Source organism: Tupaia chinensis, unplaced genomic scaffold (genome assembly GCF_000334495.1).
Source record: "Tupaia chinensis unplaced genomic scaffold, TupChi_1.0 Scaffold000113_1, whole genome shotgun sequence".
In the NCBI taxonomy this organism is placed as follows: domain Eukaryota; kingdom Metazoa; phylum Chordata; class Mammalia; order Scandentia; family Tupaiidae; genus Tupaia; species Tupaia belangeri.
In genome coordinates, this window is record NW_006159577.1 from 7700841 (window position 1) to 7723805 (window position 22965).

General features: G+C 39.1%; 1 protein-coding gene across 1 annotated transcript in view; it reads left to right on the top strand.

Annotated features, from left to right (window-relative positions):
- The first annotated feature begins 5862 nt into the window (after positions 1 to 5862).
- Positions 5863 to 22965, top strand: part of MCMBP (minichromosome maintenance complex binding protein) — a 31830-nt gene continuing 14727 nt past the window's right edge. Inside the window, exons 1-7 of the mRNA XM_014586098.2 lie at positions 5863 to 5948; positions 6588 to 6728; positions 6838 to 6879; positions 11661 to 11762; positions 14369 to 14513; positions 17474 to 17625; positions 19411 to 19511. Coding sequence (XP_014441584.1) covers positions 6654 to 6728; positions 6838 to 6879; positions 11661 to 11762; positions 14369 to 14513; positions 17474 to 17625; positions 19411 to 19511 — 617 coding nt within the window. The 5' untranslated portion in view covers positions 5863 to 5948; positions 6588 to 6653. The remainder of the gene's footprint in view (positions 5949 to 6587; positions 6729 to 6837; positions 6880 to 11660; positions 11763 to 14368; positions 14514 to 17473; positions 17626 to 19410; positions 19512 to 22965) is intronic.

Below are 22965 nucleotides of genomic sequence, written 5' to 3' on the forward strand. Positions count from 1 at the left end.
CGCCCATGTAGCTGACCGCGGTTTGATTCCTGGACCTAGTGGCTTAGACTCACACTGGGTACGTGTGTGTGTGTGCCCAAGATCCTGAGAGGAAAATGGAGAAGAGATTGCCTCCTTGTCATCCCCCCAGGGGGTGATTTCTCGCTTTCTGTTTCTTTCTGGTGAGCGCTTGTGCCCTATAGTAAAAACATCTCCAAAAAAGGAATAGCTAAAACTTTAAGAAAATAATGAGAATACTAATTTTTTTAAAAAAATTTTGCTTTAGTGTGTGTGTAATTGCTGGAGAGAAAGAAACAAAAACAGTGAGAGAGAAAGTGAGAAATCACCCCCCAGAGATGATGGCCACGCTGCAATTCCTTCTCCATTCTCCTCCTGGGATCTTGGGCACTCCATGCTCATGTGCCTGGCATCATTTTCGAGCCACTGGGACTCAAACCATGGTTGGCTATGGGAGTCTAGCGACATAACTACTACATCATCTGCTGCCCCCCCCCTTTTTTTTTCATTTTTAAAAGTTTGCTTTAGGGTGTGTGCACTCCCCAGAGAGAGAGACTAGACAGAAAGTAAGAAATCACCTCTGAGAGAGGATGGTCATGCTGCATTCCCTTTTCCTTCATTCTGTCATCTTGGGATTTTGAGCACGCAGGCACCTGTGCTGTTTTTCAGATTGCTGCGTCCTGGACTTGAGCCATGTTGTTGGCCATGTGGGATCCAGCCAACTTAACCTCTGTGCCAGCTGCTGGCCCAGCAGTACTAATTTAATTACTAACAAGGATGCAAACGTTTGAATCTCTTACATATTGCTCAGATTGCAGATTGGCACAGCCACTTTAGAAAACAGGCAAAATCTTAGTCATATGTTAACCTTATAACCGACTGTGACAGTTCTAAATGTTTACCCTAGAGAAGTGGAAGCTTGTGTTTACTTAGAACTCTGGCACCGATGATTATGGTGATTTTGCTTGTAGTTATAAAAACCTAGAGTTGATATAAATGTGCTTCAGCAGGCACACGGACAAATTGTGATTCAGCTGGTAGAATACTACTCAAGCCCTACAGAGAAATGAACTATTGATAGGCACATTTTGGGATGGGTCTTAAAATCACCTCTGGCTTGAAGAAGATTAACTAGGAGCAGTAATGTGACTCAGTGGACTCCTGGCTAAGATTTATTATTGCAGTGTACTTATAGCCAATCACATAAACTAATCTTGTGGAATCTGCCTCTCTCCTGCTTTCTCCTGGGATGGCCAGTCTTTAGACAGGTCTTGGTTACAGTGGCCACTTGCAGCTTCAGGATTATAACCTATCAGTGTTAACAACTAAATTTTACTCCCAGAATCTTTTTTTTTTTTTTTTTTTTGAGAGATTTTCACTGTAGGGCGTGTGCGCTCGCCAGACAGACAGAGAGAGACATAGAGACAGAAAGCGAGAAATCACCCCCCAGGGGGGATGGTCACGCCGCAATCCCTTCTCCTCCATTCTCCTCTCGGGATCTTGGGCACGCACGCACACGCGCCCGGCGTGAGTTTTAAGCCACCGGGTCCAGGACACGAACCGCGGTCGACTACGTGGGAATCCAGCGACATAGCCATTACGCTAACTGCTGGTTCCCCTCCCAGAATCATTTTTGATTGGTTCCAGTGTGAGGTCTAAATCAGGTATATCTTTAGACTAAAAGGGTACAGTAGTTTCTCCCTCAGATGGTACTGTGACAAAAAAAAAATAAAAAAGGGAGGATGGATGCTTCCAAAAGAACAGTTTCTCTAAATTGTATTTATTTCATGCAAATTTCTTTAACTTGGTGGTAGTTTTTTGTTTGTTTTATTTTGTTTGCCAGAGAGAGAAAGCTTTCCAGTGGGATGTGACCATGCCACAATTCTTTTTTCTCCATTTCTCCCTCCCATCAGGATTTGGAGTATGCACACACATGCGCCCAGCATGTTTTTTCAAGCTGCCAGGTTGGGATTTGAACCTTGGTCAACCATGCGGGATTGGACTCCCTGTACACAGGGCTTTAACTACTAAGCTATGAGACTGGCTCTAACTCCAGTAGCTCTATATCCAAAGTCCTTACTAGACCCCAGGGGTGTAAAGGTTATTTGTGAATAGAGTGCAGATTTGTGGGGTGACTTTGAAAAACCCCTGTGATAGGTATGGGCTCACCTACTCTTTGTTCATTGGCTTTATTCCCTTCCAGGCACTTAGTGTTCCGACTGCTTGACTTTCTAGTAGTACCCACCCAGGTCTTTGGATTTACTGTTCATTTCCTCAGAGTACTTTACATCTAGAATATGCTATTCCTTTACACCTCAGCACATTTCAGTTCTGTGCCTCTCTTGAGACCTAGCTCACACACTCTCAGAAGCTCTCAGATTCTTTTTTTTTTTTTTTTTTTAAGGATTACTTTATTTAACTTTATTTTTAATTTGACCAAAGAGGGACAGATGAGGGGGGAGTGAGAAAGCAAGCAGCCTGGTCTGGGATTCAAACTGTGGTCAACCATGTGGGAGCCCAGTACCCCCAACCACCATGCCACCTGCCGGCCCCTCAGATTCTTTGATTCACAGTTTTTTCTTCTTTGCTTTTAGCTTCTATATCAGTATCTTAACTTGGCTCCAAGCTTCTTCAACGCTCAGTATCTTCATAGCACCTGACAGAACGCTGAGCACACATTGGGGTCAAGAGATAATGAACACTATTGTACTCTTCTTTTTTTTTTTTAAATTTCCATTCCAGCAGTACTGGATATTTATACACCAGCCTTTACTTAAGAAAATTGTATTGTATTGGCATACCTGCAAGCTACTTATCTCCACGTTACAAGTTAGCTCATGAGGTATGCCCATTTCCTGCCCTCAAGCCGTCAGAATGATACTGTTGGTGTGGCAGTCATGCCTGTGTATATCCTTTCCTTAGACTCCCGTTTTTAACTGTAAGTAAAAACACCCATCCCTCCATTGAATAATTTATTGATACACAGCGATTCGTAACTTCTGTTTCTTCCTTTAAAATAGCTCTTGCTGTTTTGCTTTCCTCCTGCCTCAGCCTCCTGAGTGGCTGTTCCACAGGTGTGTACCACCACACTTGGCTTTTAGGTTGGACTGGAAATTGAACTCAGGCTTCCCATGTGGTCCTATCCTGTGGAGCATAGCATTTTAGCAGCATGGCACCTGGTCTGGGCCCCGATTTTTAAACTAAAGTATGCATTAGAATCATGTGGTGTTTTAAAACAGTAAGTGCTAGGCCCTGCCCAAGAGTTTCTGATTTAGTATGTTTAAGTTGGGCTGAATAATTTGCATTTCTGGGGCCAGAGGGTGGTGTGATTAAGGGCACTGGACTCCCACATGGCTGACAGTGGTTCGAGTCCCAGACCTGGTGGTTTGCTTTCTTACTCCTCCCCTTCTCTCTGTCCCTCTCTGGTCAAATTAAAATAAATAAGTAAAAAATAAACTACAATAAAATAATAATAAAATAATTATTTTAAAAATAACTTGCCTTTATAACAATACCGGATGGTGCTCATGATGCTAGTCAGGGAACCAGACTTTGAGGATTAATGTACTAGTGGATTTAACCCTCCTTGTGCATCAGAATCACCTGAGGAGTCACCTCACTTTTTCAGAACTGACTTTTATCCAGGAAAGTGTTTGGAAGCTCTGCCGAAGTACAATGTTGGCAGGATCTTATGAGCATTTCTAACAGAATCAGCTCCACAAGAAGTATAGACAGAGTTTCTTTACTCCACATTGCCATCGTACCTGTGCAATGAATTTATTGGTGGAAGGATTGGCTAGCTATGTGATTTGGTGGTTTTAGTTCCTGTAAGTCTGTATTTTGGTGGTTTTAGTTCTTGTAAGTCTGTATTTTGTCAGTAACTCCCTCTTCGTTCTTGCCACTCTCATAAATGCCTCCTTCCTTAGTAGTTGGAAAGTGGAAATAGTAATTGTTCAGTGGAGAAACTGACTATGACTTTGGGTGACCAAAGGTAGCACCACCAAGGGAGGAAGGCTGGACATGTCTCTCCAGATATCCTACCTTTAGAAGGGCACAACATCGTTTCTGTAGTAGTTTGGTTGGTAATACTTAACTGTAATTGGGGCTAGTAGGTGGGGTGGTGGTTAAGGCACCAGACTCCCATGTGGCCAACTGAAGTTCGAGTCTCGACCAGGCAGTTGGCTTTCTCACTCTCTCTCTTTCTCTCTCTGGTGAGTGTATGTGCCCTATAGCAAAATTTAAAAAAAAATGAAATTAAGTAATTCTTAATATCTCATTGAGGGACCAGCAGTTAGCGTAATGGCTATGTCCCTGGACTCACACGTGGTTGACCGTGGTTTGTGTCCCGGACCTGGTGGCTTAAACTCATGCCGGGCGCATGTTTGTGCATGCCCAAGATCCCGAGACAAGAATGGAGAAGGGATTGCGGTATGGCCATCCTCCCTGGGGGGTGATTTCTCGCTTTCTGTCTCTATGTCTCTGTCTGTCTGGCGAGCGCACGCACCCTATAGCAAAAAACCTCTCCCCCCCAAAAAGAAAAATCTCATTGAAATCTGATCATAAGGAAACGTCAAACAAATCCAAAATGAGAAGGATTCTGTTTTTTTAAAGGTCCTGTGTTAAATATCTGTACTAAAAGATAAAGATGGAGGAACCATTTCAGATTAAAGAAGACTGAAGTGACGTGGTAGCTAAATGTAATATATGAGCCTAGGTTGAGTCTTGTACTGGAAGGGAAAAAGATGCTATAAAGAATAGTATTGGGTCAAATGACAAATTATTATATAGTTGGTAGATTAGATAAAAAATATATCAATTGAGAATTTTTTGAGGTTGATAACTACCATAGTTATATAAATGGTCTCCTTAGGAAACAGACACTGAAATATTTTGAGATAAAAAGGCATGATGTATGCAACTTACTTATTTAGCTATTTGTTGCGATTTTTTTTTTTTTTAAGAGATATTTTTGCTGTGGGACACATGCTCTAACCAGTGACACAGAGAAAATGAGAAACCACCTCTCTGGGGGGAATGGCCACACTGCACTCTCTTCTCCATTCTCCTCTCAGGATTTTGTGCATGCATGGACACACACCTGCTATGAGTTTCAAGCCACTGGGTCTGGGACTCAAACTATGGTTGACCATGTGGGAGTCCATTACCTTAACACCACACCACCTGCTAGCCTCAATTATTTTTATTTTTTTTAAAAAAATAATTTAATTTTATTTATTATCATTACCATTATTCAGTTTTCTATAGGGCATATGTGTTCACCAGAGACAGAGAGAGAGAAAGGGGGAAAGTGAGAAAGTAAGCCACCAGGTTCAGGACTCAATCCACAGCCAGCCATGTGGGCATCTAATACCTTAACCCAACAGGGCAGCCTTTTTCTTTCTTCCTTCCTTCCTTTTTTCCCCCTTTTTTGGTGCATATGCCTGCTAGAGAGAAGGAGAAAGTGAGAAAACACCCCTGAGGGGATGGCCATGCTGTATTCCTTTCTCCATTTTCCTCTTGGGATTTTGAGTACGCACACACACACACACACACATGCACCAAGTATGTTTTTCAAGCTGTTGAGTCTAAGACTTGAACCATGCTGTTGGCTATAAGAAATCCAGACACTTTAACCTCCATGCCACTTGCTGGCCCCCCATGACAGCTTCTTGAGTGTCTTATATATATACGGTTCAGATGTACTGAAGCATAAAAGTATACAATTCATCATTCTCTCCATCTAAAAATTATTCTATCATAGCAGCAAATTCCGTTCAATTTTAACTGACTAGCTGGTGACTCACCTGACATAGCCTATTATTACATATTGTATTATGAGCTTTGAAAAGTATATTTCTCTTTCAGCCCAAAATGGAGTTAACCCTGACTGGGAGAAGAAAGTCATTGACTATTTTAAGGAAAAGCTGAAGGAGAACAATGCTCCTAAATGGGTAAGCTTATTGCTATTTTGTAGTGAGAGGGTTGGGCAGACTATAGTTTTCCCTGTGGAGTAGTAACCTATATGCAATTAATGTGTATACTTTTTTAAAAAACGTATTTCTGTTTTGAATACATATTCGTTAAAAGATTTTGGCCCCTTTTGCTGCTCTGTTCAAGCAGTTAAGTCCTTCTATTATACATTGTGCCCCTAGGTGGCAGTAACTGACTGTGCTTACTTTCTGAGACAAAACTTTAGTTCCAAGAATTCTATTGTCTTTATTACATTCATTTTAAAAGAGTTGGCATGTACTAATTTTAAAAGAACAGCCCAACCAAAGTAAATGCCTTTATGCTATTGGGTTGTCAGAAAAGTCATGACTGTTTTTTTTTTTTTTTTTTTTTTTTTTTTTAATGTTTTTCTATGCAAAAAATGCATCATGACTTTTCTGACAACCCAGTAATTGAAAAGTATTCTGAGAGAGAAGTATCCTTTCACATTATGGTCCACTGTTACCAATGAGATCATTTGGTTCCCTGATAGAGCTTGGTTTTTGTGTGACAATGTGAGTGTGAATACATAGCATAGTCCATGTGTGCATTTCATGTCTTATAGACAGAATGTCTTGTTGATTTGATTGTTTTCCTTTCAGGTACCATCATTGAACGAAGTTCCCCTGCATTATTTGAAACCTAACAGTTTTGTGAAATTCCGTTGCATGATTCAGGATATGTTTGATCCTGAGTTTTACATGGGAGTTTATGAAACAGTTAACCAAAACACAAAAGCACGTGTATGTATTGCTTTTCTTGTGAAACCTTCTGCTTACTATTGGTGGTATTAATGTTGTCCTGTTTATGGTAGCTTTGATTAATGCTGTTGTCCTTTGTTTTGGGTCATAGGTTCTTCATTTTGGAAAATACAGAGATGTAGCAGAGTGTGGGGTATGTATCTTTTAAAATCTATAGTACATTTTTAGTAAGAACATTTTCCTAAACAGGGACTAGTTGATCATACATTTATCTATTTTGTGTGTAATTAGGTTCTAATAAATCATGTGAACTATTGATATTTTCTTTAGTTGTCTTTCTTTAAGAGCCTTTTATTTGTCTTTAAGAGATTTTCTGGGCAGGTACCATGGCCTGGTGGTTAAGGGAGACAGGTTCCAGAAAGTTTGTCATATGTCATTTCTTTTTTTTGATCATCTAAAAAGCTCTTAAAAGGTAGACTGTTGTGGGACCAGCAGTTGGTGTAATGGCTATGAAACCGTACTCCCACGTAGTCGACGGCAGTTCAAGTCCCGGACCTGGTGACTTAAACTCACTCCGGGTACATGTGCGTGCATGCCCAAGATCCCAAGAGGAAAATGGAGGAGGAGAAGGGATTGTGGTGTGGCTATCCCCCCAGGGGTGATTTCTTGCCTTCTGGCAAGTGCATGTGCCCTATACCTAAAACCTCTCCAAAAAAAAAAAAAAGGGTAGAATATTGTAAATGACAAAATTAATTTCTTCCAATATATATATATAGTTGGTTAAAATATTACATGTTATGATAAGATGAATGCTTTTTATATGAAAGTGGAATATTAGCTTAGGGCTTAGCACTTACTTGATCATTAAATCCTGTCCTCTTTTCCTAGGAGGAAAATGTTTGTTTTGTAGGGCTCATGTGCTCCCTGAAGAGAGACTGTGGGGGTGGGAATAACCATCCAGAGGGATGGCAACGCAGAGATCCCGTCTTCATTCTCTTCTTGAGATTTAGGACATGGATGCACATGTATCCATTGTGGGTCCAGTACTCAAACTGCAAAGCCGGCCATGTGGGATCCAGCCACCTTAATCACCATGTTACCAGGTGGCCTGAGAAAAGGTTTGTTTCTTTTTTTTGAGAGAGTGTTTTTGCCACAGGGCATGCACGTTCACTGAAGAGATAGACACAGAGAAACAGAAAGTGAGAAAACACCCTCCTCCCCATAGGGGGATGGCCACACTACAGTCCCTTCTCCATTTTCTCTTGGGATTTTGGTCATACATGCATGCGCACCTGGCATGAGTTTCAAGCGCCAGATCTGGGACTTGAACCATGGTTGACTATGTGGGAGTATAGCACCTTAACCACTACACAACCTGCTGGCCTGATAAAAGTATTTCAATAATCATAAACTTTAATTGATACAAAGAAATAGTGGACATTTTTATATATCCTTAATGGGAAGAAAGAAGGCAGAACACTGGGTATAATTAGAATTGTGAAAGATAGTCTTAAGGTAGAAACTTAGCAGAAAAAGAATTATAGAGAAACCACAATATAGCTGCATTTTATTTGCTTTTCTGATATTAGGGGACTAACATACAAAACTAAACTGAGTGACCAGCAGTTGACGTAATGGCTATGTTGCTGGACTCCCACGTAGCTGACTGCAGTTCAAGTCCCAGACCCAGTGGCTTAAACTCACACCAGGCACATGTGTGTGCATGCCCAAGATCCGGAGAGGAGAATGAAGAGATTGTGGTGTGACCATCTCCCTTGGGGGGGGTGATTTCTCACTTTCTGTCTGTCTCTCTTTGTCTTTCTGGTGAGTGCACACACCCTATAGCAAAAACCTCTTCAAAAACAAACAAAAAAAACTTAAGTTGAATTTCATTCTGATACCTTTTCAACATGCCTGGCACTGCATCTGGGGAAGGTTTAAAATTGATTTCTAGGCTCAGGTAGTGTGGAGGCTGAGGCACTGGATCCTACACGGCCAATACTTGGTTCCAGTCCTGACCCAGTAGCTTGAAAATCATGCCTTCACTTGTGTGTGCACATGCCCAAGATCTTGAGAAGAGCGTGGAGAGGAGACTATAGCATGGCCATCCGTCCTTGCGGGGGTGATTCCACTCCCTCTCTTCCCCTCCCCCCCTCTCTCTGGTGAGCGCTTGTTGCTCTATAACAAAAACTTTAAAAAAATCTTTTCTAGTTTAATAGTAAAAAAGACTATCATGTCAAAATAAATATGTTAACCAAAAATGTTTTTCCATAGTTTGTTCCCTGTTTGTTTTTCATGTGCCTCTATTCAGATGTAAACCCCAGTTGTCAACTGCTAGAAAGAAAACAAATTATAGGTGAGGATTGATGAGCAGGTGTTTAGGCCTCAGGAAAAAGGCAGAACCTCAGTGGTGTTACCTGTGTTCTGGGTTTTGTTCACTGCCTTAGAGATCCAGCATTTTATCAGGTTATCTAGGGCTTTCTATATTGTGGGTATATGACTCCTGCTAACTCAGACCTCAAGAGATTGATTTATAAACCCAAATACTAGCCTCTTAATTCACAGTGAAAGTTGTTCCTAACTGAATAAAGTATTCCAGTTCAGTGGGTACATTTAGACAGAAGAAAAGTTTTAATTTGGAAGGTTATCCACCGCAAAGGGCAATGTAACTTCTGACAATTATGTGGGATAATAAACTTATTTCAAAAGATGGAGTTATTTAATCTTACAGATGTCGAAGTTCATGTCTCTCAATGTCCTTTCTTTTGGAGTGTTTCCCTAAGGTGAATACTGTGCCCAAGTCTAGTGGATCAACTTTATGAATGCTTTTGTATCCCTAAGGAGTCCTGACACATTAGGCTGATATATTAATACAGAATTTTGTTCTAGTGCATAATAATGTAATATAGTGTAGTAATCTCAGCATCTGGCAATAGGCCAGTAAAATAGGTGAGACTGTTTGTCTCTGACACCAACCAGGGCTGAGAGAGACTTTGTGTATGTGTTGCTAACGAGTCATACATAAAAGTACCACACCAGGAAGAGAGGAAACGACTCAGCTTGTATGTATTATCTCAGGCTCATACTTGATATCTCTTAGGTCTTTTCTACCTCTTGAGATTTTCTTAGTATATTTGAAATAGAGAATATGCTCTTTTAGGGATTAATGTGACTTTTAAATCTCATTCAGACCTAGCTAGTCATGAATATTTTATTAAATCTTTCCTATAGGCTGGTTCTGATAGTTTTCTATGAAGGAGACAGTGCAATTACTATGTACTTTGTTTTCAAAAGTATTCAAAAGATTTAGTTGTGTGACCTAGGGTACTGTGTGTTTGGGATTTGAAGGAGACACTGTTTTAAGCACTAAAGCATGCAGGTGTAACTTTTTTTTTTGGAAGAATTATTTATTTATTTCCATTTATTATTGTTACTTTTTTCTTTATTTGATGAGAGAGAGAGAGAAAGGGAAAGTGAGAAAGCAAGCCACCAGGTCCAGGACTTGAACCATGGTTGGCCATGTGAGAATCCAGTGCCCTTATCCACCACACCACCTGCTGGCCCTTGCTAAGCCAGTTTTTGAAACAGATTCAGGTTGATAAAAAGGAAGTGCTCAGTACAACTGAACTACATTACTGTCCAATTTTCAGTACCTTGTGCCCTATAAATAGTCTAAATTGCCAATGCACTTATGTTCCACTGTACAGCATGCAGTGAAACAGGCAGGAGACTTACAAAGCAAGTTGAATTGATTTTCTTTTTCCTAGGGTTTTACTATCCAAAGTAGCTGAAAAATTAATCTTACTATGTGTCATTTGACCTTTTTTAGATCAGTTTCTCACCTGTAATACAGGGTGAACCCACATACTATAATTAAGTAGATGTCAATAAACACAATTTTAATACTTATGTGAAAACAAGGCAAAGACTTCAGTAAATAGATATAATGAAGAGACAAGTATTGGTGAAGATGTGGAGAAATCAGAGACCAAATACACTGATAATGTATGATGAAAATATAATTTGCACTCCATGTTCATAGTAGCCATTATTCCTGTCAACAATCCAAATGTCCATGGACCAATGAATCGGTAACAATTTATTATTGTTACTTTTTTCTTTATTTGATGAGAGAGAGAGAGAAAGGGAAAGTGAGAAAGCAAGCCACCAGGTCCAGGACTTGAACCATGGTTGGCCATGTGAGAATCCAGTGCCCTTATCCACCACACCACCTGCTGGCCCTTGCAGGTGTAACTTTAATTACTAGAAGGCATATGCGCTCCCCAGAAAGAGAGAGGAAGAACATCCCCTGATAATGCATGATTACGCTGTAATCCCTTTTCTTCCATCACCAGGATTTGGGGCACACACACACACACACATGCACACACGTGCACCCAAGGTGTTTTTCAAGCTGCTGGGCTAGTCCTATGGGATTTGTTCCCTTAACCACTGCGTTGGGGTTAGCCTGTGAGAAGATAGTGTTTTGTTCTGAAGTATTTTTTGGCTAGAGGGCATGAGTACTCTGACAGAGACAGTAGAGTTGCGGACAGGAAGAAATCACCCTCTAGGAAGATGGCCACACTGGACCTTCTTTTCCATTCTCTTCTCGAGATTTTGGGCATGCATGCACACGTGCCCCATGTGTTTTTTAAGCCACTGGATTTAGGACTTGAACCTTGTAGTCAGCCGAGTGGGATCCAGCTGCCTTAACCACCATGCTACTGTACCACCAGCTGGCCCCAGGATAATATTTTGATGATCACATTAGAAGTACTTTTAGATGTTTTTGTTTAAAAAATGATAGTTTGGGAGTAATTGCTTGTTAATTAACTCTTAATGTAAAATATTTGCTGTAGTTTTATAAATAATGTGAAAATATGGTTGCTAATTTTTAAAACAGTTGTTAACGTTTTTCCCTTTATCCCATGAATGTGAACAGATTTTTAAAAATACTTTTCATGTATGTTACAGCCTCAGCAAGAACTCGATTTAAACTCTCCACGAACTACCACTTTGGAAAGACAGACTTTCTATTGTGTTCCAGTGCCTGGGGAGTCTACGTGGGTAAAAGAAATATCCTTTATCTGAACCTTCTTCTGTGTTGAATGGTTCCTAGTTACTTTTTAATTAAAAAGACCACAATTCAGATTTTGAGTTTCTAAAAACAGTCTCTTTATTCCTGTGAAGTTAGCTGGAGAAACATTTTTATTCTTCAATGATCAAACTTGGCTTTATTTTATTGTTTGTTTGTTTGTTTTTAGTTTTTGCTATAGGGCATATGCTGTCATGGAAAAGAGAGACAGAGACAAGGAAAGTGAGAAATCACGAAGTGAGATTGCCATGCCATAATCCCTTCTCTATTTTCCTCTCGGGACTTTGAGCACACATATACCCAGCATGATTTTCAGTCTGCCAGGTCTGTGTCTCGAACCAAGGAACTGGCCATGTGGGATCCACCTGCCTTAACCTCTGCATAACCTGCTAGCCCAACTTGGCTTTATTTTAATAAAATGTGTTTCATTTGTCTTCAGTAGAAAAACCTACAAAACAACCTGTGTATTCATCAATGAGAAATTATAAACTTACTGTACATTTCTATTGTGAAATACTGTTAAAAGTTTAAGACAGATTTAAAATTATTAGAAGAGAGGGCCACAATAAGTATAAAAGAAAAAAATTCAAAGCAGAATTTATTCTGATTTTTCTTGTGGGAAAGTAGCATTTTGGTTTTTTCGAGAGACGATATGGACATCTCAGTCCCTTGTTTATCTGTTTAATTTTCCCTGTTAGTAGTTTTTTTAGACATAGTTCATGTATACTGAAAAGCAGATTTTAAGAGTCCACTTTAATGATTTAGATAGATGCATATGCTGATTTCATTAATACCCCAGTCAAAGTAAGAACTTGTGCCAGAATTTCCTGGTGTTTTTTTCAAGTCACCGCTTTCCTCCTTTGTACTGTCCTGGTTTCTTTCACTGTAGCTTAGTTTTCACCTTCCTTGAGTGTCCTATAAATGGGATGGGCTTCTGCATCTTGACTATTTCTGTTTAGCATAATACATTTCTGAGTCACCATACTATATGTGTCAGTGGTTTATTCTTTTTTTAGCTCCATGTTACACACAGTCTCCAGTTGATGAACATTTAGGTTGTTTCCAGTTTGGGCCTGACACTTGCTTTGTTTAGTTACTCATTCAATCATTTTTTTTACTATTATTTAAAAATTTTTTATCATTATTATTATTATTTTTGTTTTGTCAAATGTTTTATTGAGTATAGCCATCTGGAGTTACTGTAAAGCATGCATTATCTGTAGATTCAAAAAGGAGCAAGCCACATTGTCCTCACTGTCAAATGTGTTGGGTTCATCATACATGATAAGATTAATGAAGTGTCATGAGAGTAATATGGTTCCTGAAAAGCTTCTACAGTTTGGAGTAGGGTCTTAATCACGTAAAAGCAAAGCTGCTCACATTTAGTGAACTTGCATTTCATCGGAGGTACATAGTATTTTAATTTTAAAACAAACAAAAATAATTTGTTTATAGGAGATTCTCATCCCGGGGACCAGCAGGCGGTGTGGTGGTTAAGGTGCTGGACACTCCCACATGGTCAGCCAAGGTTCAAGTCCCAGACCTGGTTGCTTGCTTTCTCACTTCTCTCTCTCTCTTTCATTCTCAGGATTTTGGGCTTGCATGCACACACCTGGCGTGATTTTCCAGCTGCCATGTCTGGGACACAAACCACAGTTGGCCATGTGGGAGGCCAGCACCTTCACCACCACACCATCTGCTGGTTCCTCTGTTGACTGATTTTAATTGTGAGGGTAGGATATATGTTCCTGTTTCTTCGCATAATTAATAGTGTTTTATGGTAAGCTGGTATACAACAATGTAGACAGTTTAGTCTCGTCTTTTTAAGAACATTGCATTTTGTTCTGACAGGTAATTTACTGCATCACTTTGATTTTGTTAAGTCTTCGTTTTGGGTTCTGCTCAAGGTGGGTATAGAGTAGTCCCTGCTATACAGGACATATTCCTTCCTCCTGAAGTGTGCTATTTTTAGGAATTAACTAAATGCCTGGCTTGTTTAGGAAAGTCCAATTCTAGTATTGTACTCCTTCCAGAAATTCCATTTAACTCTTGGCCAACTAGCATCTCTTCTCTGCTAGACCTCATGAAATCCTGACTTGTACATCCATAGCTTAGTATTTGGCCAAAGATTCAAACAGAACTTGCAGACATTTCTGTCTTTGTCTGCAGCTGCTCTAGTACTTTTCTGCACATTACAGTTGCTTGAATAGCAGATGCATGGTCTGTTTTTTGTGCCCAGCAAGAGCAGAGTTGTCTACCTGTCTTTGTTGCAGTTTGGGAAATGTCTCCAACAGAGAGCTAGGTGAATGTGGACTTTACCTGGTGTGTTCATCTTATTTAAGGTCATAATCATATGCTCTTTGTTGTCCAGTGACTGAAAATAGTCATTTCCCATATTTAGTCTAGTTTTAGTAGTGGGAGGAGGGTCGGAGAAGCACTACTCTCATGATCTAGACTGGAAGCCTCTTTTCAAAAATATGTTTTCATTTTAAATTGCCAACCTTGCGATCTTTTACTAGTTGTATCATTAACATAATTTGGGATAGTCTTCAGTTCATGGCAGTCTTTTCTTAACCTTTCATTTAACGCCTACATTAATGCAAACCAAGCTCGAGTCAGTCCTTCGACATCCTACACTCCTAGTCGTCACAAGAGGAGTTATGAAGATGATGAGGATATGGACCAACAGCCCAATAAACAGAAGGACCAGCATGCAGGTGCCAGACAAGCAGGTAGTGTGTACCATTTCGCTCTTGGAGTTTATTTTCAGAATTAATTGTATAACCTAGCTCTAGACTTAGGAACAGACCGTGGTGTGGCAGGTTTCTCAGAATTGTAAATGGTTTTTGCAGTACTCTTTGGTCAGACTGCTTTGTAACAGCAATTGAGATCACTTAGTGAGAAGTGCCTGCTCTAAAGTACGTTTTTAGTCTCATGTGTTAGAGAAGTCTTTTCTCTCTTTTCATTTTTATTTTTATCCCAATTCCTAAATAATAGGAAGCATGGTAAGCTACCCTAAAAATGATCTATTCATATCTGAAAACATCCTTTCTCATTTTGTTTTTGGAACAGTGATACTTTATAAGACCAGAAACATCAAAAGGATAAGCATGGAATTGTGGTATACTCTGTGAACTTTAAACATGCTTAAAATACAGCGAATTTTGATTAAATTTCAGAGACCCAAAGTTGAACATTTTTTAACAGTCTGAGAGAATTTCATAATTACCATGTACTGTTCTTGATTTCAATCAGAGTTTCATTATGACAGGTGGATAAGTTTATCCTTTTTTTTTTTTTAAGAGTTTTATTTATTTCTTCCATGAGAGAATGACAGAGATAGGCACCCTCAGCAGGGTGTACAGTCCACCCTCAGCTTGAGCCGGCCTGGATTACCAGCACCTGCTTGTGCATCTAGTGTGCTCTTGGAGGTCCTGGGATATGAACCCAGGAACTTCCCCATTTGAGTCCAGGTCTGTGACCGCTGTGCCACCACCTGGCCCCTAAGTTTGTCCTTACCTCTCCTGTTACGTACTACTCACTGCCCTTTAACACCTTAATTACTGGGAAAGTTTAATGATGGTGAAGTGAAAGAAATTGGTCTGGTTAATTACTACCTGGAAGACTGAGTTAAGAGGGTACATTTTACAATTAGTGGTCAACAAATTTAATGAGTTTTATTTAACCGTATATTATTTTACTTTATAGATTCATACTACTAAATTTCCTTAATGCTAAAGGCGTATTTTAATGTTTTTAAAATTGAAAAGTTTTGTGTGAATCCCAAAGCCTATGGTTAAGGGAGCTGTATCCCTCATGGCTGACTGGTTTGATCTTAGTGCTGGAAAAATCACTCTGAGTGCATGTGTGTGCACACTCAAAAAATCCCAACAGGGTGAAGAAATGAAGAGATTTTGTGGCCTGACCATGCCCTATTGGGAGGTGCTTTCTTCCTCATTCTGTCTGTCTCTGGCATGCGCACACACCCGTTGGCAATTAAAGATAAAATGAGAAAGTTTTATGGTGAATGCATAAAAATATGGTAGTATTCCTCCTTTTACTCTTCCTACTCCCAAACTTACTAACAGTATTAATATGACGGTAATTGATGTAATTGAATCCAGAAAATAATGGTATTCTCTTATCACTTAAACAGTTGCTGCTTCTTTCTATTTCTTGCCCTTTTGCAGGTTTTTTTTTTTTTTTTAATGTATTTGAGTATATTATGTATGAAAAGTTTAACTTGTTGGTTTTTAGGCAAACTTTCAGGCTCTCTATATATTTTAAGAATTATTTATATTAATTATTTATTATTTTTTAATTGAGAACAACAAAGAGAGAGAGGGAAAGTGAGAAAGCAAGCCACAGGTCCAGGACTCAAACTGTGGTTGGCCACGTGAAGTCCAGCGCCCCAGTCACCATGCCACCTGCCGGCCCTCAGGCTATATGTATTTTTTTAATTTTATTTTTTATTTTTATTTATTTTTTTAGAGAATTTTTTTTTGCTATAGGGCGTGTGCACTTGTTAGAGACAGAAAACAAGAGATCAACCCCTTGCAGGATGGCCACACCATAATCCCTTCATTCTCTTTTCAGGCTTGCACGCACACACACCTGGCCTGAGTTTCAAACCACTGGGTCTGGTCCAGCGATGTAACCATTATGCCATCTACTGATCCCAAACTTTCTTTTCTTTTTCTTTTCTTTCTCTCTCTCTTTTTTTTTTTTTTGAGAGGTTTTTGCTATAGGGCATGTGTGCTCACCAGAAAGACAGAGAGACAGAAAGCAAGAAATCACTCCCCCGGGGGCATGGCCATGCTGCAATCCCTTCTCCATTCTCCTTTTGGGATCTTGGGAGCACAGGCACACACGTACCTGGCATGAGTTTAAGCCACTGGGTCCGGGACTCAAACTGCGGTTGACTGCATGGGAGTCCAGCAACATAGCTGTTATGCCAACTGCTGGTCCCCCAAACTTTATTTTCACATGCAGTTGTAAGAAATAATACAGAGAGAATTTGTTCTTCATCCACTTTCCCCTAATGGTGACATTATGCATAAATACAGTAAAATATTATAATCAATAAATGAACATTTATGTAATCCACCAACCTTATTCACAATTCACATTCTTAAATTCACTTGCTTTGTGTATTTAGTCTTGTACAATTTTATCCTATGTGTAGATTCATGTTAATCACTCTTACAGTCCAGATATGCAACACTTGATTACTCACATCTCTCTTGTCACACTTTTATGGTCATTTTCACCTCACCTCTTTCCTGTCTCTTTCCTCTGCCCAAGTTTTTAACTCCTGGCAACCAGTAATCTGGTCGCCATTTCTAAATGCATGTTTTACCAAGGTGTTTTATTGTCAGTAAGCAATGTATTCCTTAAGTCAGAGATGTCAAGGTAACCGTGTTGAACACTTAGATGAGATTTGATGTAAGGAATTTGTGGTTATTTGATAGTAGGAACATTTTTCAGACCTTCGTATTTATGTTCTCTTATAGGTCAAAGAGCTTTAATAGTATATATTATTTCCTTAAAAACTGTAACAACTTGTTATAAACTTGAACTTTGCCAACTTAGTAACATTTACATCAAACTTGAAAGATACTTTTAGAATACATTTTTTTTCCTCCAGGAGGCTTTAAAAATGACTAAGTGCAATGCTGTCTTTTGACTTTAGGAAGTGTTGGTGGTCTACAGTGGAGTGGAGAGCCAAAACGATTAGAAACTGAAGCTTCTACGGGGCAGCATCTGAACTCCCTGAACCTTTCTTCTCCTTTTGATCTGAATTTTCCCCTGCCAGGAGAGAAGGGCCCTGCTTGCCTTGTGAAGGTAATAGGACCTTTCATAGACCTGACATTGACATAGATTTGCAGCATGTCACCCAAATTTAAACAGAGTTCTTAGCATTTGTATTATTTTGCTGCTGTATTAAGTCACTGTAAACTTAGTAGCCTAAGATAAAAACCTTTATCTTCCAGGCTTTAGGTCACAAGACTGACAGGGGTCTCTGGGATAAAATCAAGGTGTCGACATGGCTACAGTCCTTTCTGGAAACAATAGGGGAAAGCCTTTCTAAATTTTTTTCCTGCTCGAGCTTTTAAATGCCATCTACATTCCTAAGCTTACAGCCCCTTCTGCCGTCTTCTAAGTTGGCAACAGCACATCCTTTCCTAATAGCCAGGAAGGGTTCCCTGACTTTCAGGACCTGTGTAATTATACTGGGCCCATCCTGATAGTGCAGGATAATCTCCTCGGTTCAAGTTCTTAATTTACTCATACCCGTAAGCGTCTGTTTATGTAAGGCCACATACTTATTGTTTCCAGGGATTCGGTTGTAGATGTCTTTGGGAGGGCTTTATTCTGACAGGCACAACATCTTAAGGAATCAAAGACTGTTTCAAACACAGAAGTGGAATAATGTTTTAATTCATGTTATTTCATTGCTATTTGATTTCTAATTTTATATTATCTGCTTTATTTTTGCCGTTAATCTTTCTTACCAAAACTAATTTCTCACTTAAATTTTAAACATGGAAAAGAAGTTAATAGTTCAATCTTTCTTATTTTGATATTTTTTAAAGAATTATTTATTTATGTATTCATTCCTTTATTTTAATTTGACCAGAGAGAGACACAGATAGCGAGAAAGAGAAAAGGCATGCCACCAGGTCCGAGACTTGAACCATGGTTGGCCATGTGGGAGTGTCCAGCACCTTAACCACCACGCCACCTGCTGGCCCCCTATTTTGATATTTTGATTCTGTTAAGTGAATGAGTGATAAAAGGTTTAGAAATGATCATTGAGAAATGTATTCTTATTTTTTTTGTGATTTTTTTAACCGCATGGCCCTTTACTTATTTAGCGCAGGGGCTAGGCTTCTCGCTGTTTTGACTGCCGAGCTTTTATCAGATCTCAATAGTGATGGGCTTCGACGGTTACTAAAATCCATTATGACAGATAGTATTAGACTTTTTTGTATTAGTTTTTTGGTTGGTTTTGTTTTATTTTTAATTACCAGAAGGTGCATATCTTCACTAGACAGACAGTGGGAGAGGGAGAAAGCACCCCTTGGGGTATGGTCACACCAGAAACCAGTTAGGATTTGGGGCACATACACATATATGCCTGATATGTTTTTTAAGCTTCTGAAGCTAGGATTTGAACTGTGGCCACCCATGTGGGATCCAGCACCCTTAACCCTAGGCTCCAGGGCTCACCCTTTATTAAAAATTCTAAGATATCAGGACCAGAAGTTGACATAATGGCTATGTCACTGGACTGCCATATAGTCGACTGTGGTTTGAGTCCTAGACCTGGTGGCTTAAACTCACACCAGATGTGTATGTGCATGCCCAAGATCCCAAGAGGATAATGGAGGAGAAGGGATTGCAGCATGGCCATCCCCCCTGGGGCGGAGGGGGCGTTTTCTCGCTTTCTGTCTCTCTGTCTGTCTCTGTCTTTCTGGCGAGCACATGTGCCCTATAGCAAAAACCTCTCCAAAAAAAAAAATTCTAAGATATCATTGTTACTTTAACTCTAAAACTAGGATCTTAGGCTTTTTTAAAAATGTCATTTAATCCTAAAAGCGTGATTCTATGTGGATCTCTTGTCAGGTCTATGAAGATTGGGATTGTTTCAAAGTAAATGATGTTCTTGAGTTATATGGCATACTATCTGTGGATCCCGTGCTAAGTATACTCAATAATGATGAAAGGTGAGTCTTTTTTTTTTTTTTTTTTTAAGTCGGTATAATTTTAAACTTTCAGAAAATTCGTGGGATAGTTGTCAAGACTAATTTTTCACTTTATCTAGATTTACCAGTTGTTGACACTTATACTCCCTGTGCCTTTTTTTTTTTTGTCATTTATTTGCACTGTTTATGAACCTATTTTCCAGAACACTTGAGTAAGTTGCAGACATCAAACCCTTCTACTCTTGCATACATTAGCCAATATTTCCTAAGAACAAAGACTTCCTCATATATAATCAGTGTGCAGATAACATAGTCAGGAAATTCACATGAATACATGGCACAGTAATCTTCTATCTGTAATTTCACTAATTGTCTCAGTCATGTTCTTTATTGCCTTTTTCCTACCCCTACCTCTATGGTCTAGGATCTGTAGAATCACTGCGTTTATCTGGAATAGGCCTCTGCCTTTCTTTGTCTTTCTTGACCTTGACACTTTTTATCTGTGCCTTAAAAATCAGAAATCTATGTCTCACAGTTCTGTGGGCTGGGAAGTACATGATCAAGGTGCCAGCAGATTTGGTGTATAGTGAGGTCCAATTTCTTGGTTCATATATTAGCTATCTGTTCACACAGCAGACAGCAGAGAACCTTGATGCTTTTTAGTATTCTTATTTTTTCCCTTGTGTGAGAGAGACAAAGGTACAATACTCCAATAGGATTTTGTCACCACCATCCACTCCCAGCCAGCCCAGGACTGTGGCTGTGCACGTACCTGGTGTGCTGAGGTGTTCAGAAATGAACCTGGAACCTTCCCACATGGCACTGCCACTCCAGCCATCATATTTCACTGCCATTCCACTGATCCACCTTGGCACTTTGGGAGAATATAGGCATGAGTGAGTTATTTTGTAGAATGTCTCTGTATGTTTTATGTCTCCTCATGATTAGTTTTAAGCTGTATATTTTTGGTACAAACGCCATAGAAGTGTAATGTATCCTTTTCTTACTTTAAATATTTATTTGTTTATTCATTTGTTATTATTTATTTTTTAATTTGACCAGACAGAGAAAGGGAAAGTGAAAAAGTAGGCTGCCAGGTCTAGAACTCAAACCGTGGTCAGCCATGTGGAAGTCCAACACATTGGCCACCATGCCACCTGCTGCCCCATGAAGTATCTTTTTTTTTTTTTTTTTTAAGATAAATTTTTGCTGTAGGGCGTGTGTACTCACCAGAGAGACAGAGAATCCAACAGAATGCAAGAAATCACCCCCCATGAGGGGCTACGGCCACACCGCAATCTCTTCTCTATTTTCCTCTTGGGATTCTGGGCACACACCCACACACCCACGCACGCGCGTGCCCAGCATGAGTTTTAAACCACTGGGTCCAGGACTCGAACTGTGGTTGACTACATGGGAATCCAGCGTTGTAACCATTACACCATCAGCTGATCCCATGATATATCTTCTTAAGCACATTACAGCAGAGGCAGCTGATGTCAGTTTCTTTCATTACTGGTGATAATTAATTTTGATCACTTGGTTAAGATGGTATATACCAGGTGTCTCCTACAAAGTTATTGTTTTTCACATTACAATTAACAAGTAATTTGAAAGAATCTGTGAAACTACTTAAATACCTATTTTCTCATTAAACTTATATTAACTTATTTTTCATATTTACTAATGATTCTTGATTGAATCAGTTATCACCATCATGGTGACTCTAACTCATTCCGTCTATGTTTATTTATTGGCATTCTACTGTAAGAGCCATTTCTCATTTATTTTGAGTAATTTATGTGAGTATGGACTGATGGATTTTTACTTTATTCAGTGTTAGTATCCTTATGTATTTTGATACTTGAATTTTCTTAAATTGGCTAGTGGGACCTATTTTATAAACAGGCTCTAGGTTCTTTTTGAGATGATATTATCTATTTTTTAGCATTCCTTTTCTGGCACTTTAAGCCTGTTTTAGCCTCATTTTGTACTTCCCATAATCCAGCCTGAGTATCATTGATATTTTTTAAGGAGCACCAATCTCTTAGTGAGTATTTAAAAATCAAGGTCTGGAGCGTCATTGTATCCACTGGTACTGGATTAGCTTTGCTTCTAGAAGAGCCGAGATACACATATGCATGTGTACATTCACGTGTCCACATGTATACTCACTGCTTATTTCATTCATCTTAGTTTCTTTATTGTAATAGCTTAATACTTTTCACACTAAAATAATGGTGCAAAATAAGTTTTAAATGCCTTTAAATAAACTTAAATAATATTTCCTTAATAATAGTATTTTACAAATTGCTTATCTTGGCTGTTTCTGTTTAAAATGACTTTCCTGTTTTACTTACTTCATTGTCAAGGCAGTTCAATTTAGAGATTAAGAGGACATACTGAGGCAGATGGCCTGGGTTGTATTCCTGGTTTGGCCACTTAGTACCTGAGTGATCATGGATTCGGTTTTCTCATTATAAATAGGGAGAGTTGTCAGATCGTCTGAATTTGTGTGTGTGTACAGTGTTGAACAAGTGTTGATTGCTCGGTACACGCTATATACATTAAAAGAGGATAATAGTATGATTCTGTTACTCCAGAATCTGCAGTATCTTTAAAGTCTGAAGAGCTAAAAACATTTCAGTCATTTCTTTATTTTTTAAAAAATATTTATTTAATTTAATTTATTTATAATTTGACTAGAGAGAGAGGAAGGGAAAGTGAGAAAGCAAGCCACCAAGTCCGAGATTAGAACCATGGTCAACCATGTGGAAATGTCCAGTGCCTTAATCACCATACCACCTGCTGGCCTCTCAATCTTTTATTTTAATTGTCCATCTCACAATAAATCTATCATCTGCTATTTTATAACAAACCTGAAAAATTAAAACTATGTTCATTTCTTATCTACTCATTCTATTCAAAGAAGGTATCATAAAAAAATAAAATTTATGGGCACGGGACTGGCCAATGGTGTGGTGGTTAAGGCAGCTGCATCCCACATGGCCAACTGTCCAGCTCAAGTTCTGAACCCAGTGGCTTGAGAAAGACACCAAGTGTATATGTGTGTGTGTGCCCAAAATCCTAAAAGGAGGGAGAAGTAAAGGGAAAAGGATTGTGGTGTGTCCATCACTTATGCAAGCTGCTTTCTCTTCTCTCTTCCTACACACACACACACACACACACACACACACACACACATATACATATGTATATGTGTCTTTTTAAAAAAATTACGAAAAATAATAAGGTAGAGATGGAGTCTCCACCCACTGAATAATGGATGCTTGCATAGCTCATAAGTAAAAGAGCTAGGTTTTTGAGCTATACCATGAAGTATTTGATCTCCCAGCTGATAGTTCAAGAAAAAAACTGTTAACCTTATGAGTGACTACTATATCCCAGTGGAAAATAGTAAAAATAGTTTAAAAAAAATTGTTCTTGAAACAGAATAAATGCACTGTATTATAAC